Genomic DNA, 21274 nt, shown 5'->3' with positions numbered 1-21274 from the left:
TTAGCTGCATTGAAATGTTGCATCCAGGTTAGATCTTCAGAGTTCTTGACACCCAGGAACTTGAAATTGCTCACTCTCTCCACTTCTGACCTCTCTATGAGGATTGGTCATGTTCCCTCATCCTACCCTTTCTGAAGTCCACAATCAGCTCTTTGGTCATTTGGACGTTGAGTGCTAGGTTGTAGTTGTGACTCCACTCAACTCGCTCCTGTACGCCCTCTCGTCTCCATCTGAAATTCTGACAACAATGTTGTATCAACAGCAAATTTATAGATGATATTTAAGCTATACCTAGCCACAGAGTCATGGGTATAGAGAGAGTAGAGCAGTTGGCTAAGCACACATCCCTGAGGTGCACCATTGTTGATTGTCAGTGAGGAAGAGATATTACTGTATTACCAATCTGCACAGATTGTGACCTTCCAGTTAGGAAGTCGAGTATCCAATTGCAGAGGGAGGTACAGCCACCCAGGCTCTGTAGCTTATCGATCAGGACTGGAGGAATGATGGTGATAAATGCTGAGTTATAGTCGATGAACAGCAGCCTGACATAGGTATTTGTATTGTCCACGTGATCTAAGGCTGTGTGAAGAGCCATGGATAGCCGTAGACCTGTTGAGGTGATCAGAGGATCTGTCTTGGGTCCAGCATTTTGCTGCCATGACAAAGAACAGCAACACCACCTCTACTTTTTTAGAAGTTTGTGCATTTGGCATGTCATCTAAAACTTTGACAAACTTTGATAGCTGCACAGTGGAGAGTACACTGACTGGTTGCATCACGGTCTGGTTTGGAAACACCAATGTCCTTGAATGGAAAGAAAAAACATACAAAAAGAATTGGATACTGTCCCATCCATCACAGGAAAAGCTCTCCTCAACATTGAGCATATTTACCAGGAGCACTGTCACAGGAAAGCAGCATCCATCATCAAGGACACCCACCATCCAGGCCATGCTCTCTTCTCACTGCTGCCATCAGAAGAGGGTACAGGAGCCTCGAGTCCCACACTACCAGGTTCAGGGATAGTTATTATCCCTCAGTCATCAGGCCCTTGAACCAGAAGGGATCACTTAACTCATCCCAACACTGAATTGATTCCACAACCTATGGACTCAGCATCTTGTGTTCTCTATTTATTGTTTATGTATTTATTTTATTTTAATTTTGTATTTGCAGAGTTTGTTGTCTTTTCCACACTGGCTGTTTGTCTATCTCTGTTGTGTGTATGTTTTTTCATGGATTCCATTGTGGTTTTTTTTGTATTTACTGTGAATGCCTGCAAGAAAATTGACCTTTGGGTACTACATGGTGACGTATATGTACTTTGATAATAAATTTACTTTGAACCTGGATCTGCTGTTTGCAGGAAAGAATGTCAGACATTTTGATTTAGACCATAAGACACTTGGCCCATTGTGCGTAGAGAAACAGAGTTAGTATTTCAGGTCAAAGACCTTTCCCTAGAACTGGGAAAGGAGGAAAAACAACTGTTTCTCTCTCCACAAATGCTATCTGACCCACTGAGTGTTTCCAGCATTACCTGCTTCATCTTAGTACAATTCCCCTGCTTTCACCCTACTGCTCTACAAACTATTCTCTGGGTAGTGATTCTGCAGGACTTTCTAGCATAGAGATTAAATCACTGGTGATTTATAAAAAGGAAGAAAATAACTTTTTGAAAGATCAGGAAGTTGAGGGATCCACTATAAAGAGGAGTTGAGGCCTGGCGTATATTAACCAAGGTCATAAGAATGGTGGGGCGGCAGGCCTGAGCAGCCAAATGGCAAGCTTCTATTTCTGTTTTCTCTTAACTGCCCATATAATGCCCCATTGATGGTCCGGACTGGTGGAGAGATCCAGATCAGAGCTGCTCTCTGAAGATAGCTTCCTTCTATTGCCTTCCTAATATTTGGCCACAATTTTCGACTTCCATTTCTCTCAATCTTCTCCCAATCTACTCAGCCCCTCAGTAACACCAGAACTTAAATCACACATATCCAGAACTGAAACCCCATCCTCAGTAACCCCAGAACCAAAATCTGCCATCGCAGTAATCCCAAAAGTGAAGTATCTCCAGAGCTGAAATCGCTCATGCTTTGCAGCTGTTCTTTGACAATTTAAAGTCACTCAAAAGGGAAATAAGAGCTCTTGTTTTGTCTTTTTTATGACTTGGATCTGTGTGTTTACTTCACGTTGATTTGTGTTTCTGTAATCCTGATGTCTGGGATATAGGACTGCTCTGTTAGGTTGGCTAAGTTTGTACTCACTAGAGTTTAGACAAATGAGAGGAGATCGAATTGAAAGTTACAAAATATTGACAGTGTTTATACAGATGGGATGTGAGGAGGATGTTTCTTCTGGCTGGAGTGTCTGGAACTAACATATTGTGACGTTAAGCACTGAGGTGTAGTGAAATTCCTTGGCTCAGAGGTTGATAAATACAGAACATAGAACAGCCCTTCAGCTTATTCCTGTACTGTGCCAACTATGATGCCAACTGCACATCTGCCTGCTCATGTAACCCATACCCTTCCATTCTCTGCCTGCTCATGTGTCTGTCTGAATGTCTCTCAAGTGTTGCAATCCACACTTAAACTCATCGTTTTAGGAACAGCTTCTCCCCCAAAGCCATCTGATTTCTGAATGATCCATGCACCCATGAACACTTTCTCGCTATTTCTCTTTTGCATGTCTTTATTGCAATTTAGTAATTTTGGGTGTTTTGCACTGTAATGCTGCCAACAGAGCACAAATTTCACAACAGACTGTATGTCAGTGATAATAGACCTGATTCTGATTCTATCATATTGTCAGGAAATGTAGAGGAGGCTTGATCCAAATGTAGAGTAGCAGAGACAATTTAGCGGTGAGTGATAACTTTAATTATAAACTGCAAAATAACAAGCCACAAGGGGCCACAAAATAAGAGAGAACAGGTGCTTAAAGCAACAAGGTAGCTGAAGGCTAGAAGTAACTGGTTGAGGCCAGCTGGTTCGAATGAGTGAATAAGGACTGTGGATGAGTTGGGTTCAAATAGGCTGCAGGTGATGCGTTGGAAATGAGTGGCAGGTCACTCCTGTTAGCTGGGTGGAGACTGGGAGGTGCCTGTCTGTGCAGCTCCCCTGGCAATGCATTCCAGACACCCACCATACCCTGTATGCCGAACCTACTCCACTCTTCCAAGTCCCACCTTAAATTTGTGCCTTCCAGCATTTGACGTTTCTCCGCTGAGAGAAAAATTCTCACCGTGTACCCTCTCTGTGCCTCTCGTAACTTTATAAACTTCTATTGGGTCTCATCTCAGCCTTAAGTACTTCAGAGAAAACAACTGAAATTCGTCCAACCTCTTCTTGCAGCTAATACTCTCTAATCCAGGCAACATCCTGGTGAACCTCTTCTCAAAGACCTCCATATCCTTCCTGTAATGGGGTGGGGGGGATGCGGTGGGTGCAGATCTGCACACAGTTTTCCAATGTGACTCAACCAAAGGTTTGGACAGCAGAATATTTGGAATGTTCTACCACAGATTGCTTCCCTAAGTACCAGCAGCGTATCAGGCAGTAGCTAACTAAGTAACTCACCACAGAATGTGTTTAGACCAGGGAACTGAGTATGTTCAGGATGGTACAGGTACAGTTCCAATGACCTGACTTTGATCCTGACCTCAGGTGCTGTCTATGTAGAGTTTACACATTCTCCCTGTGACCACGAGGATTTCCCCTGGCTGCTCTCCTCCCACACCTCAAAGACATGGGAGTCTGTAAATTAATAGGCCACTGTAAATTATGAAGGTGAGAGGAGTGGATGGGAACGTGTGCAGAATGTGGGTTGAGGCAGGTATAATAACGGCAAATTACAAGATATTTGGACAGGTACAGGATAGGGAAGGTTCATAGGGATATGGACCAATCATGGGCAAGTAAGATTAGATGAGTGGGCATCTTGGTCGGCATCAACAGGTTGGGCTAAGGAACATTTTTCCATTCTGTATGACTTCATGGCTCGAATAAAATGACATTAGAGTAAGTAAGTGTTAATGACTGGTGTTGATTTGTTGGCCGAAGACCCTATTTATGTGCTGTACAATTCCATATTTAAGAAAAAGGTAAATCAAGTTTTTTGAACACAAAAGGCAGCAAAGAATATGGAGAGAGAGTGGAACATGGTATCAATATAGGGCATCAGTATTGCAGTAGACCTGCTGAGCTGAATAGCCTTTTCCAGCCTCTGTCTCCCACGTTTCCATCCCATTTGTCTCTCATTTCCCAGGCAGCATGTGGCCCCCTGATCTGGACAGTCACGTTGATTGCCAAGCTGGTTGAGTAATTGTTCTGCTGGGGTAGTTAAAAGCAGTGATAAAAGTCGCTGTCTCTAGTGTTTTGTCAGAACCTCATTTCCCTTGGTTACACACATTATTTTTTTTTCACTGAATTTGAAAGCACTTGAAGTAACCTCCCTTGAACTGCTGCTCAATGTTCAGTGGTAACCCTCACTCCAGATTTCCGGCCTCCATTCTTGAGGTCTTGACATTTTCCATTGGCAGTAGGTGGACACACCTGCCTCGACAGCAGGGCTCAGTGGCTCTGGAACCCAATACCTCTGGCAGTTCATTCTTTGAAACTTGTGTTCCTGGTCAGGAGCAACTGGGAAGGGCTGACTTTGTGAGGGATGGATACCAGGATATCTAGGAAACTGTATCCCTCCTCAAGATGCAGGGTGGGAGGGAAGTGACGGGGGCAGAGGATTCCCCATTCACCGAGTTTGACAGAATCTTTGAAAATGAGGCAGAGTGAGTAACGGTGGAGGTTTACCATCAGAAATATTAATAACCACGAGACTCAGATTTGTATCAATCTGAAACAAAGGAAGGGAGGGATTTTATCAGAGTGTTTGCTGAGCTCTGGTCTGGAGCAGACAACCTGCAAGAAGATTAGTGGACAATTGGATCAACAGCTGTGGGTCGAGAGCAAGAGGGGTGTACTATTTGCAGAGCTAGCATGGGCTCGAGGAGCTGAGGAGCCTCTCATCTTTGAGTTTGTGACCTGTGACCTCTGACCTCTGACAGCTAATTGGGCAGGGACTCAGGGCTGGTCAGATGTAGGGCCAAGGCTGAATTTAATAGGTTGCTTTGTGGCCACAGCTGAGATCATACTCTGGCAGGAAATGGACAAACCGACTGATGGAAAGTCTCTCCCCGAATGAGAGGGTAATGGAAACTGCATCTCATATCACACTTACAGACCAGACATGGCACCTGTTACCACTGTTTCCCATAAGTAGAATGCCACAATTGCAGAGTGCACACACACTAACACAACACACAAACACACTTATACTGTACACAGCACACACTAATGCACTGACTCAACAACCAGTGTGATACACTAATACAGCACACACTAACACCCTCAGATAACACACACACACAACACACACTAAAACTGAGACAACACACACCAACACACTGAGACAACACACACCATCACACTGACACCACACACTAACACACTGAGACAACACACACTAAAACTCTGGGACAACACACACTAACACAGTGAGACAACACACACTAACGCACTGAGACAACACACGCTAACACTCTGGGACAACACACACCATCACACTGACACCACACACTAACACACTGAGACAACACACACACTAAAACTCTGGGACAACACACACTAACACAGTGAGACAACACACACTAACGCACTGAGACAACACACTAACACACTGTGACAACACACATCAACACACTTTGAAAACACACACTAACACACTGTGACAACACACACTAACACTCTGAGACAGCACACACTAACACACTGACAACACACATCAACACACTGAGACAACACACACTAACACACTGAGACAACACACTGTGACAACACACACTAACACTCTGAGACAGCACACACTAACACACTGACAACACACATCAACACACTGAGACAACACACACTAACACACTGAGACAACACACTAACACACTGAGACAACACACTGTGACAACACACACTAACACACTGAGACAACACACACTAACACACTGAGACAACACACACACTAACACACTGAGACAACACACTAACACTCTGAGACAACACACACACTAGCATTCTGGGACAACACACACACTAACACCCTGTGACAACACACACACTAAAACATTGTGACAACACACACTAACACACACACTAACACTCTGGGACAACACACACTAACACACTTTGACAACACCCACTACACACTGAGACAACACACACACTAACACACTGGGACAACATACATATGAACACACTGACAACACACACTAACACACTTTGACAACACACACTAACACACTGAGACAACACACACACTAACACACTGGGACAACATACATATGAACACACTGGGACAACATACATATGAACACACTGACAACACACACTAACACACTTTGACAACACACACTAACACACTGAGACAACACACACGAAGACACTGAGACAACACACACTAACACTCTGAGACAACACACACACTACACACTGAGACAGCACACACACTAACACACAGATACAACGTACGCACTGATACATGATGCAGCTCACAATATTACAGGAATAGAGCACACGTACACATAATCGCCATACAATATGCATAATAATACTCAGATATCACACACGCACACGCACACACACAAACACTAAAACACCTTACCTAAGCCTATCATAATCTTACACACTTCTACCAGGTTGGCCTCAACCTCTGACACGCCAGAGAATCAATTTTGTTCAATCTCTCTTTGTAAGTCACACTCTCTAATCGAGGCAGCAATTTAATATTTATCTGCTGCACCCTCTCCAATGCCTCCACATTCATCCTCTGATGTGGGAACCAAGAATTGCAGCTAATAGTGGATTGTGAGCCTGGCTCTTGAACATATTAGACCACTGGCAAGCCCTAGGTGTGCCTGAGTAATACGGCTGACTGTGATCGGAGAGTGCGGGAGGTGGGAGTGCTTCCCGTCGGTCAGTATTGTGGGAATTGTGGTAGACCAACAAGTTTGCGCTGGGTTGGTGGGGGTAGCAGTGAGGGGTTAAATCAAGCACCTACTGATTCAATAAGATGTTGCCATTGATGGAGGTATATCTGCGACATAGGGATCTTCTTCCAGGCTCTCTCCCATGGGCTGCTCCCAGTCAGCTCTCTGACCTTGTGGAGGAAGCAGCTGAGTCCCCATTCTGGGGCAACGACACTGGTGGTTGAGGAGAGGCTGGAAGAGTTGATTCCATGGTGTTCTCACCTGAGAGAAAGCAGAATTTTCATTTCTCCAAGGGCTTCATTCTTCACAAGAACATTCAACAGTACAACACAGGCGCTTTGACACAGGATATCGTGCTGAACTAATTAAACTGGTAATTAAATCCCTAACTAAACTTTTCTGCATACACAAAATCCATATACCTCCATTCATATGCTTATCTTCAAATGCCTCCATCATATTTGTCTCCACCATCACCCCGGTAACACATTCCAGGCTCCCACCACTCTCTGTGTAAAAATGATGCTCCGCACATATCCTTTAAACATTCCCCCTCTCACCATGTCCTCTAGTACTTGAAAATTCCACCTTGGGAAAAAGATTCCAACTATCAGTGACTCTCATAATTGTATAAACTTATGTCAGGTCTCCCCTCAGAGAAAACAACCCAAGTTTGTCCAACTCCTCCTGACACCACAAGCAACATGCTGGTAGACCCAGAGCCAGAGCAGGTTTTACACCCTCAGTCCTGCCATTTCCTCACTATTTATCAATAGTGCAAAGAACATGAGAACTCGGAACAGGGGTCAGCCATTTGGCCCCTCGTGCCAGCTCTGTTAAACAAAACACTCATGGTCGACCTTCTCCCTCACATCATTTCCTGGCTTATCGCCTGATTCCTGCAGTAAATATGCCAATGTACTTTTCTGTGTGCAGTTCTGGGCACCCATTACAGAATGTGGAAGCTTTGGAGCGGGTGCAGAAGAGGTTCTCCAGAATGGACTGGAGAGTATTAGTTACAGGGAGAAGTTGGACAAACTTGACTTGTTTCCCCTGGAATGTCAGAGGCTGAGGAGAGAGCAGATACAGGTTTATAAATCTATGAAAGGCATAGATAGACAGCAAGAATCTTTTTCCCAGGGTATAAATGTCAAATACTACAGAGTACGTATAGCTTTATGTTGAGAGATGAGATGTTTAAAGGGGAGATTTGTTTTACACAGAGCGGAATGGTCTAGCAGGGGTGGTAGTGGAGGCAGATCTGACTGGTGTTTAAGAGGCTGAATGTTCAGGGAATGGATTATATACAGGGATTCAGTTTAATTTGACATCATGGTCAGCACAGATGTGCTGGGCCAAAGGGCCTGTTCCTATGCTGTGTCTGAGGGGAGAGGAGGGCTGAGAGAGGGAACAGCTTCCTTCAGCCGGTAGTCGTACTAGAACCTCAGTGACTGATGGATGTGGAGTAGGATCCCAGATGGAGAAGCAACTGGGCTGAGAATTTTGTTGGAAGGCGAGGGTTTTCTAGAAAGATATAAAATGGAAGAGTCTGGGGATTGTGCTGAGGTTATTATCCGTGGACTGCAGTGAAAAGAACATTTAACAGAAGGACTGGCACTTGAACCAGGCTGAGATAATCTGCCCTCAGAGGAGCAGGGTAAGGTTTGGCACTTGAACCAGGCTGAAAGAATCTACCCTCAGAGGAGCGGAACTTGTCTGATGAAGCCTTAAAGTCTCCAAGAAGCTGGGCTGGGGAAATATGTTCTCTCTTTTTGTCTGTTATCAGGAGGCTCAGCATATCCTTTCTGGCCTAAGCTGAGACACAGTCCCTGTGCTGTGTACAGAAGATTAAACGATAATTAACAGTTGTAAGGCCCTATTTCCATTCGTGCCGATCAGGTCAATTTGAAAAATGGGAAGAAAATAGTTTTAAATTACTTTCCTAATCACAGGCAATATAAACTTCATGGCTGAGGACTGAGTGAAAACTAAAAGTACAGAAACCCCAATTGTCAAATGCTTTGTCTCCTGCCTCGGAAACAAAAGCTAAGTGTAGTAACCACACTGTTGCAGTGGCTGCCTTTCAGAAATGCACAGTGACTGAAGGTTTACAAGGTGGTTAGCGGAGGTTAAGTAAACAAGGGTTTCTGTGACATCCTCTCCCTCTCACAGTGAATAACCCGCTAGTCTAGTAGTTTGTGTCAGAGAGCCAACTTGCAGAGAGTAAGGTTTCACCAGCTGCTCAATTTTTAATGCTCTTACTTGATGCTACATCTAGGTGAGTTTTCAAATTAGTTTATAGCCATATACAGCAGGGTGCAATGAAATTCCTTCCTTGCCTGAAGGTCAGAGACTAAGCAGTGTAGATGATGAAAATAAATGCAAAAGAAACACACCGCAGAATACAAAACAACAGAACGGTGCAAAGGCTGTTGTGCAACCTGAAATAGAGCAAAAGACAGTGGTAAAGTGACAATAGTGGGGTAACCCAGAGAGGGTGGAATTAAGGCTTTGAGAACTGGGAAGGGGATGTAACTGAGATGATCAGTTCCGGAGTCTAATAGCAGTGGGGAAGAAGCTGTTCTTGAGTCCTGATGTCTGGATTTTTAAGTTCCCGATTCTTCTCTCAGAAGATAGTTGAAGGGAAAGGGAACCTCAAGGCAGAGAAAGCCAAAGACCAAATACAGTAAAATCAGATTAGTTCAGAAGGGTACTGGATGGCTGGCATCAACATAGTGTGTTGAATGGCCTGTTTCTGTGCTATATGACAATGACATGGAGAGAGAAATCAGGCCCTTCAAACCTACGAGTCCATGCCAGTCAACATTTAGAGCTGAGGTTCACAATCATTCTATGCCATGGACCCTCACCATTAACTGAGGGGGCCATGGATCCAAGATTTAGACAGATCCCATTTTATTCTCTCCCCCACCCCCCGATTCTCTCCATCACACACACACACACACACACACACACACACACACACACACACAGCAACTAATAACTAATTAACCCACAAACCTGCACGTCAGTGAGGTGTGGGAGGGAACCCACACAGTCAGAAAGGGAACTGCAACCTCCACACAGACAGCAAACACGGTCAGGATTGAACCCAAGTCCCTGACAGTCAGTGAGTTGATTAGCTGTTCCACTGGAATGACCATTTGCTGGTTCTACCCCGCGCGTGCCCCCACCCCCAGTAGAGCACAGAAGGAGCCCATTCAACTTATTATATGTGTGCCAGCTCTTTTATAGACACCACAAATAGCTTCACACTTCTGTGATATTTCCATGGCTCTGCACGTCTTCCCTTTGAAGTTACAGTTGAATTGATGTCCGACAACCCGGTAGAAAGACTACTCTGACACAGTAGCCTGCAGCAGACAGAAAGGCTCTTCACCTTCCCCTGTCTGGCATGTTGCCAAGGAGAACGTCGCTGAGGGGGAGTGGGATGGAAGTATTGGACAGGGTGGCAGAAAAGGAGCAGCTGAAGGATTGAACTGGGATATTCTGGCCAATTGCATGAATTAACCCCACACCTCATCGAAGATGCTGTCCTTTGAAGTGAAATCTCAGGCTGGGCCCAGAAGAGAGGTTAAACCTTAGGTTGACGTATGAGCCATGAGGTAAGGCTACACAAGAAACCAGCAGTAGGCAGACTGGATGCTGGGTGGGGAGCTGTGGTAACTCACACTTCTGAACCCTCAGGACCCAGAACCTAGAGGATGAAGTCTCTTTCTGCTTGTCCACCGCAAGGAAGCAGAATTCACTATGGTTGAAGGGGCTGTACCATGTGACTTGAGATAAAGAGTATATGGCCACATAGAGTAATCACCAGCACTTCCGGACTTTTGCAAGGGAGCTTCCTGCTCACCCAACTGTGTCACTTCATCGCTGCCTGCTTACCACATGACCACTGTTTACACTTGCAGACCAGAGGAAGTCCCTTCTCAAGTATTTTTAAAACTCCAGTTTTTCATACGCGTCAGCTCATGGTCACACACAAATCTCTCAATTTAAGGAACTGCCCCTGTTATCTTGGCAGGTGTCATTTGTGAGGGGTCCGCACTCGGGACTTGGAATGGGAGATTCCTCGATCCCTTTCCCTTCTCCTTGGGCTGTGCCTCGGAACCAAGAGTAGTAAATCTATGGAATGCTCTGCCACAGACTGTGGTGGAGACCAAGTCCGTGGGTATATTTAAGGTGGAAGTTGACCGTTTTCTGGTTGATCAGGGCATCAAAGGATATGGCGAGAAGACAGGTGTATGGGTTGAGTGGGATGTGGTTCAGTCATGATGGAATGGTGGAGTAGACTCGATGGGCTGAATGGCCTAATTCTGCTCCTGTATCTTATGAACTTGATTCCATTCCATTTCCAAGGTGGCCAATAGAGTCACAGAAATTAGAGTGTGGAAACTTGCTGACCATGACGGCCACCCAAGCTAGTCCCATAGGACTGTGTTTGGTCTAAAACTTGCCTATCTGTGTACCTGTCATAGTGTCTGTTAATGAGCTCAATGTGGGGCACAGATGGGACAGGGAGTGTCTGACAGGACAGGCAGTTGAGGAGTTTGGGAGGAGGTGCATGCCTTCCATCATAGACACCGAGCACAATTCATGGGCCAATGTCACCTCATTACTATCCCAATGCCCTTCCTCCGCTCCGAGTTACCATGGTCCAAAGATCCACAGGGGATGTTGCCTTTCTTCGTGGAAGCTTTGAGCGCATTCTTGAGTCTTGCTCTCTGTTTGCCTGGCAAGAGTTTGGAGTTGGTTATGGGTTGGTTATTGGCAAATGTTCGTGATACAGTGAAAAGCTTTTTGCACGTTATCCAGACAGATCACTTCATACATCAGTACATCGAGGTTGTACAGAAGGGAAGCAGAATGCAGAGTATATTGTTACAATTACAGAGAAAGTGCATTGCAGATGGACAAGAAAGTGCAGAGGTAGAACAGAATATCAGCAGTTCATCTTTAGCAGTGAGCCGTGTGTTCAGAAGTCTGATAAAAGGGGGATCAAAGCTGTGCTTGAGCCTAGTGGTGTGTATTGTCAAGTTTTTGTATCTTCTAACAAGGAGGGGGAGAAGAAAGAATGACTGGGGGAGAGTGGGGTACTTGATTATGTTGGCTGCTTCCCTGAAGCAGCAGGAGGTATAGATAGAGTCAACGGCGAGAAGGCTGTTTGTGTGATGGACTGGGCTACGGTCAGAGCTGTCTGCAATTTATTGCACTCGCAAGCAGCGCAGTTCCCATAGCAAGCTATGATGCATCCGGACAGGATGTTCTCATGGGTTATCGGTAAGAATTGACACAGGTGCGCAGGGACATGCTGACCTTCCAAATTCTTCAGAGTAGAGACGTCAATGAGATTTCATGGCCATAGCATCTATGTGGCTGGGCCAGGCCAAGTGTCGGTGATAACGGAAAATTCTGGAAACATTCAGCAGGTCAGGCAGCAGCAAAAGAGAGAGAGGAGCACAGACAATGCTTCAGGTTAGAGATCCTTCATCAAAACCGGGAGTTAATTTCAAGGAAAGTGGGAAAGGGATGGTTTGAGAAAGGAAAGTCTCTGATAAGGATAGGGTGAAGCCAGCATTGTCATGGGATATGTGGCTCACAGGTATTCATACCGAACGTACAAATACCCACAGACATTCAAACCCAGAGTACAAATACCCACAGACATTCAAACCCAGGGTACAAATACCCACAGACGTTCAAACTCAGGATACAAATGCCCACAAGCATTCAAACCCAGGGTACAAATGCCCACGGAATTTCAAACCCAGGGTACAAATACCCACAGACGTTCAAACCCAGGGTACAAATGCCCACAAGCATTCAAACCCGGACTACAAATACTAACAGACATTCAAACCCAGGGTACAAATACCCACACATTCAAACCCAGGGTACAAATACCCACAGACATTCATACCCAGGGTACAAATATCCACGGACATTCAAACCCAGGGCACAAATTCCATGAAAGTTATGTTTATGCAGCTCTGATGCAGTACTTTACATGCCTAAATTACATCAATTTAAATTATCAGAAATTATTCCGAAAGGTCAAAATAAACAAAAAAAATCATAATGTCATTCATTCAAGTTGAAGGAAGTACAGTCCGAGGTAGAATTATGGTCAACCACCAGGTTGTAAAGCCACCAAAGCCTCTCAAGCAGGACTCAACCTCATAAACCCTGACCAAAACGTGTATAAGCTGATGAGGGGCATACACAGGGTGAATGCACACAGTCATTGTTCCAGGGTTGGGGAATCAAGAACTAGAGGGCAAAGGTTTAAGGCGGAGTGAAAAAATTTAATAGGAACCTGAGGGACACGTTTGTTCAGACTGTGAGTCATATATGTATAGAAAGAGCTGCCAGAGGGAGTGTTTGGTGCAGGTACATTAACAGCATTCAAAAGGGTACTTGGACAGGTACCTGGATAGGAAATGTTTATAGGGATATGTGTCAAACATGGGGAAACGGACTATCTTAAACAGGATTTTGTTCAGCATGGACCAGTTGTTCCAAAGCACCTGCTGTTGTACTATAAGTCTCCATAACTCTAACTAAAATTGTCTGAGGGAAAGTTTTCTCAGACAGCTGGTTAGGGTCTGGCAGACACTGCCAACAGGAGTAATGAGGCAGGTTTAAAAAGGGTGCTGAATAACTATCTACAGGGCTCTCAGGATCGACAGGGTTAGTCCCTTATAGAGTTGTCACCAATCTGATAGAGCAGAGAGACTCCTTTTATGCTGTAGTTGAAAATGAGAGCATGTAATCATTAGATTATTTCTGAGAAGGCTGAAATGTTCTCAGTTTTGACGCTTCTTTGGACTATTCATGAGGTGGCAAGTCATTTGTAATGTTCCTTTGGAATTCCTGCTCCATTGATATATTTCCAGGTCAGGATGGTGTGGGACCTGTAGGTGGCGGTGTTCAACGGCACCTGCTGCCCCCTTGTCCCTGGCGCTAAAGGCGGTGGGCTTGGGAGCTGCTGTCGGATCATCCTAGGTGAATGGCTGCTGTGCAGTTTGCTTCTAATGAATAACATCCTGACGTAACTATGGAGACCAATCCTGGTCTCACCACTAGACATACCCCATTTTCCTCCCGAATTTTTCCAACCCCTTTGTTACTTGTCTTCCCACTGATCCATTTTTGACAAGCGTTTTCACTCTGAAACATTGTCTCTGTGGCTCTGTGCACAGACGCTTCCTGACCTGCTGTGTGTCCCCAGCATTTGCTGCCTTTATTTCTGACTTATATTGTTGGCAGTTTGTTTGATTTCTCTGTGCCTGTGATCTGTTGTCGAGGCCCAGGGACCTGTTCAGTCTTGCCTGACCTTTAACAAGCTGCTTTCCTGTGGCCTATTTGGCAGGATTAAATCTCCCGGAAGTTCCATTTTCAGTGGAGATCACCAGAACCTGTTCCTTCCTCTTGCACTGCCTGAAGTAAGTGGTGGCCCTGTCTGACTCTGGTTCACTCTGCTGTGTACAATCCCAGGCCTGGCACGTGCGCACACACACACACACACACACACCTCTGTATATACTATATGTATTTGTTAGGGTTTCTCTGTGCTTGCACAAGTGTGTATTTGTCCAACGTTTGTTTGCGTGTGTGTGTATGTAAGTGCAGTCAGTAAGGGCAAGGGGCAGAGGGTCAGAGGTGACCCTGGGAATCACACACAGAGGATGCAAAGAGCAGGTGCCCCTGAGTTTGGAGAACAGCTCAGCAAGAAGTGACAAACACAAAATGCTGAAGGAACTCAACAGACCAGGCAGCATCTATGGAAAAGAGCACAGTTGACGTTTCAGGTTGAAACCTTCATCAGGAATCTTGGCCCAAAATGTCGACTGTACTCCTCTCCATAGGTGCTGCCTGGCCTGCTGAGTTCCTCCAGCATTCTGTGTGCGTTACTTGGATTTCCAGCCTCTGCAGATTTTCTTGTCCTCACCAAGAAATGAGAGAGTTGTATTTACAAGAAGGAGGACATTGGTTCAGTTTCCAGTCTGCAGAGCAGACACACAGCATTGCATGAAGTTCTGGTCACCAGGTTATAGAAAAGATGTTAATACACTGGAGAAGGTGCTGAAAAGATTTATCAGGATGTAGCCAGGACTGGGGGGCTTGCATTTTAAAGGGAGGGCAATTAAGCAGGGACTGTGGAGATTGTGGGGTTACCTTACAGAGGCTTATAAAATCATGAGGGATGTAGATAAGAGAGAGTCACAAAGGGGATCACTGAGGGTCAGAACTGGTGATTAGTGAGGTTTATTCGGGTTTTGAGGCTCAGGGTGGGGTGTTCAGTGAGGGATTCAGTGGGGTCAGAGATGGTCATATGGGAGTCAGTGGGTGTACGATTGAGGTCACTGAGGCTGAGGGTGGGGGAGTCAGTGAGGGTCAAATTTAGGTCAGAGTGCACAGCTACCATCCAGACAAGTACTTTCTGCTTTTATTCCTGTTTCTCTTCCTGCTGTATTCCTTTAAAAGTCTCTGAGCCTCGTTTATTTTTAGCAGCAGTGGATCTGGCGTCAGCTCCGTAACGGAATAACCTCCGCTTCCAGCCACAGCCCCCTGGAGAGACTGGCGCAGCTGGCAGTGGAAGCCAGAACTGCCCAGAGTTGGGAGGGGCAGGGCTGGGTCGGGGATCAGAGGGCCTCAGCATGCCAGCTGTCCCAGGATTCACACCACATGAGAGTCCCATGCTAGAAAAGGACACCTCCCACCCCTCACACACCTTCTTCCCCCTGCCGCCACCCCACTCCCTGGCCCTGTTCCAGTGACGTCACTTTTTCCACCGCCTTGCCTTCTGTGGTATGTGAGCCTCTGCTGATTATAGACCTCCCTTAACAATGGTTCAGCATCGACAGGAAGCATTAACCCTTTAGTTCTCCCCATTGCTGCCCATTTCTTTTCTCTGGAGCCTTTTAAATGCTTACCCTCAGCCTCCAGTATTTCTTGACTCTGCCAGGTCATACGTGAAGGGAAGTTGCATTTCCTTACAACACAGAAGGCAACTGTTCAGCCCATTGATTTCACTGAGAAAGCTCAACCCCTGTGACCTGTTCTCCCTACATCCCCATCAATGCTACCCCTCACCTGCACACCAGCCAACTAACCTCATATTCAGACCATACAAGATGAATGGCATGATCTGACTGGCTGGTACACAGCCAACATTTTTCACCGTATCTCGGTGAATAAACCAATGCCATACCACAGGGGAAACAGTATTACAACACAGAACAGTACAGTGTGGGAGCTTCCTGCCCCATGGGGAAAGGCCACAGTCCCTAACCCCGAAGCTTCCTCACGAATCTCCTTCACAATATCTAACAGCCTGCTTGTTTACATCAGTAGAACGGGCAGCAACTGGGTCACAGTGACACACACTCTCTGCATTCACTGCTGTCCTACTGAACAAGTATCATTCACCCATCCTCTGTCTGAACTGTGACGTGTCTCATAAATCTGAGTGTGTGTGTGTGTGTGTGTCTTTTCCTTTACACTGCATATGCACGCTACAAGTCCCAGATGTACTACTAACTATCGCTTTAATGTGCACAGATGTTTGTGGGATCTGCTCACAAGCACACTGTTTAGAACAATTTGCTCTGACCTCTCTGGTCTCCCATTCCTCCTGCTAACGTACATCACTACTCTGCACTGAATTCCCCCAATCCCACTTGTCCAGGTAAAGTTTCCTTGTGGTTGATCACTATAGTTCACTTCCACCTCCATGTTATCCACAGATTTGGAAACTTCATCAAGTAAATACATGTCTCATTTATTCCCTCCAGTGCCCTCAGAGCTGCAGCGCCCACGGAGAGCTGATGTGCTCAGGAGAAGCATCCTTTGAGAAGAGGTGGGGGATGCACACTGCTTCCAACTCTTCACTGCCCGCAGTGAAGGGCAGGAAGCAGTGACTCACCACTCCATGGTCTGGCTAAGCACTTTGTGATGGGGTGAAGAAAGGGTTCACCAGCTCTACCCATCGTTTCACCACTGGAAACCTGATCTGAGCTAGCCTGCTTCTTCACTGCCCAGGGTGTTGCTGTCCCAGCAGCATGTTGATCGGAAAGGTGGTTGTAGAGGCTGTACGAGCCATCAACAGTGGGAAAGAGTCCTATTTACCTCCTTTCTCTCTCTCTCTCATTCTCCCTCTGATCCAGAGTAAATCCTGGAGGAAGATCAAAAACATGGTGCACTGGTCTCCATTCGTAATGTCCTTCAAGAAACGGTATCCATGGATACAGCTGGCTGGACACGCAGGTAGGTACCCGCTTCCTGCAGGGGACTCATCGCAGTCAGGTACCCTGTGCAATTCTGGTCGCCCCGTTACAGGAAGGGTGCAGAAGCTTTGGAGAGGGTGCCGAAGAGTTTGTCCAGCCTCTAATCTGCCTGGATTAGGAGGTATTAGCTATAGGGAGAAGTTGGACTAATTTTGGAGTCCTATAGGACCAATCCCAGGGCTGAGATCAGAGGCCAGACACCTGGAGGACCAACCCTGGGGCTGTCAGGAGCTTGATGACTGTACTCTCAGCCCGTGAAAGCTCCAGGGCACTGTCCCAAATTCAATCCAGGTCAATAGGGAACATCCCAGTCTCATGCTGTAATCTCTGTGCAGGAACAGCTGTGGTTTGTGTGGACATTGACTCATCTCCCTCCCGTGCCCAGTTGTTGCCTGATCGCACCTTCAGAAGCAGGGTGAAAACGAAAGTACGCCAAGCAAGTTACTCACCAGCTCATTAAGCTAAAAGCTGACAGAAAGGCCCTGACTGGCTGTGGGAATAATGGTCTGCATTCGTTAATGTGCCAGCGCTACACTGGTAGAACCCTGTCACAACCTTAGGCCGTCCTAGTCAACAATGAACCAGTGTACCTTCCAAATATCCGGACCTGCCCCTCTGTTTTTTTTGCACTACCTTACTTTCCATTTTTCTATTTTCTATTTATGATTTATAATTTAAATGTTTAATATTTACTAATTTTTACTATTTTTAATATTTAATATTTATAATCCAGGGAGCAGAAAGCGCAGAATTAAATATCGCTGTGATGATTGTACGTTCTAGTATCAATTGTTTGGTGACAATAAAGTATAAAGTACATCCAGCCTCTCCCCTCCTTGTATGAATGGAGAGTTTACTGTCAAAGAATTGTACAGGCCATTTGGTCCATTATGTTATTCCAATCATTTTACTAATCCCACATTAGTTCCATATCCCTCCAGGTCCCCTTCATTCAAGTAGCTCTCCAGATGACTCAAGTCAAGTTTATTGCCATTTAACAATATACATGCATATCACCAAATGAGACCATGTTTCTCCAAATCACGGTGTAAAAACGTTGCTACTTTTCCTGCCTCCAACACCTCCAATGGTAGCTCATTCCAGACACCAACTATTTGCATGAGAAATGTATCCCTCAGATTGCCTTTAGACCTCCTCTCTCTCACCTTAATCCTCCCCTAGGCAACCCTACCAAGGCACTCAACCCTATCTGTGCCTCTCATAATTTTATAAATTTAGTATCAAATGTCGCCCCAGCCTATTCAAAAGCACAAGAGGTTCTGCAGCTACAATGTGCACAAAAAGCTGGAGGAACTCAGCAAGTCTGGCAGCATCCAAGGAGCAGAATAAACAATCACTGTTTCGTTCATGGTAGAGGGTCTCAGCCTGAAATGTCAGCAGTTTATTAACCTCCGTAGATGCTGCCTGATTTACTGAGTTCATTCGACATTTTGTGTGTGTTGCCCAGCCTAATCAATCTCTCTTGATAATTCGGGCCTCCACTCCTAGTAATCTCCTTGTGACTTTTTTTCTGCGTCCTCTCATGCTGAACCATACAGTATGGAAGCAGATCCTTCGGCCCGACTGATCCATGCCCACCACAACATTCTCTCTGCTAATCCCAGTTTCCCACATTCAGCCTGTAACCCTCCTAACCCTTCCCTTCTACGTACCTATCCAAATACCCTTAAATGTTGCAATTATACCTACCTCGACCACTTCCTCTGGCAATTCTTTCCAGGTACTCACTGCCCTCTGTGTAAAGAAGTTGCCTGCCGCGTCTCTTTAAAATTGCTCTCCTGTTATCTTGTATTATCTGAGCGTTCCAAGAGTCAGATTCAGATTCAGATTTAGATTGGCTTATTGTCAGATACACCCAGTTCCAATGAAATTCCTTGCCTGCAAGCTCCGAAGCTCCGGATCTGCTGGTGATACGATGCCTTCACATTAGTGCCCACTCACAGTGTAAGAGTAGTAGGAGGAAGCCTTTCGGCCCCTTAAGCCTATTCCACCCTTCGTCAAGGTCATGGCTGATCTACCTCAGAGCCGTATCCCCATACCTCTGGACTCCATAATATTCAGCAGCTTGTATGGAATGAACTCAGTGACAGGGCTCCCAACAACCCTCTGACAGAAAATCCCAAAGATTCACTACTCTCTGCAGGAAGGGATTTCTCATCTTATTCCTGAACAGCTGACCTCATATTCTGAAACAGTGACCCTTGGCCAGGGGAACATCCTCCCTCCATCCAGCCTGTCAGGTCTGGATAGAAGTTTGCAAATTCCAACGAGGTCTCCTCTCATTCTTCGATAGTGAAATGACGACAGAGGTAGAGGGGGTATGAAGAAGGCGATTAGTATGCTTGCTTTCATTGTTCAGGGCGCTGCGTGCAGGAGTTGGAATGTCATGTTACCGCCGTACAAGTTGTTGGTGAGACTGTACTTACAGCATTTTGTACGGTTCTGGTCACCCTGCTATGGGAAGGATGTCTTTAAACCAGAGAAGGTGCTGAAAAGATTTGTGAGGATGTTACCAAGACTGAGTGGCTTGAGCTATAAGGAGAAACTGGATAAGCTGAGAATCTCTTTGCCTGGAGTGAAGGAATCTAAGAATTGGTTTTATAGAGATTTACAAGATTGTGAAGGACATAGAGAAGTTGGGTGGTCACAGTCCTGTGCCTAGGGCAGGGGAGGGGGTGTAAGCAGCAAGATTTTCTCACAGAGGATGGGGAGTATACGGAACAGGTGCCAGAGGAAGTGGAAGAGGCAGATAGATTGGGGGCCACTGTCGTGTAGTGGTTAGCACAACACTTTGCAGTACCAAGGACCCAGATTCACTTCCCGCCACTGCTGTAAGGAGTTTATATGTTCTCCCCGAGACCACGTGGGTTTCCTCCAGGTGCTCCAGTTTCCTCCCACAGTCCAAAGACGTACCAGTTTGTAAGTTAATTGGTCATTGTAAATTGTCCTGTGATCAGGTTAGGATTAAATCTTGGATGCCTGGGCAGCATAGCTCAAAGGGCCGGAAGAGCCTATTCTGTGCTGTATCTCAATGAAAAAATAAATAAATCAACAATTACATTTAAAAAAAACACATTTGTACAGGTTCATGCTCCGGTTTAAAGGGATATGGGCCAAATACAGGCAAATGAGAGAAAGACAATTAGGAACTTGGTCAGCATAAGGTGTTGGGCCGAAGGGCCTGTTTTCTGTGCTGTATAGCTCAATGACTCTACGAATACAGCCCAGTCTACTCAATCTCCCCTCATATGGTAACCAGTCCAGTGAATCTTTACTGCCCTCCCTCTGTAGGTAAATTGGTGATGGAAGCCAAAACAATGCACAGTACTCCAGGACCCTGTGTAATTGCGTGAAGAATTTCTTTTACTCCTATATTCAGACTGCTCATGATAAAGGCCATGAGCAGGTACTCAATTCCTGCTTGCTGCATCTGAACGTTAGTTATCGCTGTGTGTACTCGGGTCCATTTGAACTACCCAGATTATCACCACAAAAACTATACTCTGCCTCTCTTTTGTCTACCAAAATGAGTGGCCTCATAGGATATGGAGCAGCCCAGTGGCAAAGCAGGTAGAGATACAAAGCAGGTAATTATGGCAAAGGATAGGTTGTGATTGGTTGAAATTGGAGAAAGGCCAATTTTGATGGTATCAGAAAGGATCAGGACAGATTGTTTTCTGGCAAAGACGTACTTGGTAAATGGGAGGCCTTCATAAGTGAAATTTTGAGAGTACAGGGTTTGTATGTTCCTGTCAGAATAAAAGGCAAGAATAACAGGTTTAGGGAACCCTGGTTTACAAACGATATTGAGGTCCTGGTTAAGAAAAAGAAGGAATTTGCATGGCAGGTATAGGTAGACAGGAACAAATAAGGTAATTGAGGAGTATACGAAGTGCCAAAAAAC

At 45.6% G+C, this 21274-nt stretch overlaps 1 protein-coding gene across 1 annotated transcript in view; it reads left to right on the top strand.

Moving 5' to 3' along the window:
- itpkb (inositol-trisphosphate 3-kinase B) overlaps positions 1-21274 on the top strand; it is an 88656-nt gene that overhangs the window by 37380 nt on the left and 30002 nt on the right. Inside the window, exon 2 of the mRNA XM_072248115.1 lies at positions 17230-17333. Within this exon, the coding sequence (XP_072104216.1) occupies positions 17230-17333 (104 nt within the window). The remainder of the gene's footprint in view (positions 1-17229; positions 17334-21274) is intronic.

This window comes from Mobula birostris, chromosome 2 (assembly GCF_030028105.1).
Source record: "Mobula birostris isolate sMobBir1 chromosome 2, sMobBir1.hap1, whole genome shotgun sequence".
NCBI classification, from domain to species: domain Eukaryota; kingdom Metazoa; phylum Chordata; class Chondrichthyes; order Myliobatiformes; family Myliobatidae; genus Mobula; species Mobula birostris.
Note: the sequence above shows the minus strand (reverse complement) of the source record. Positions and strands in the feature narration are given on the sequence as shown.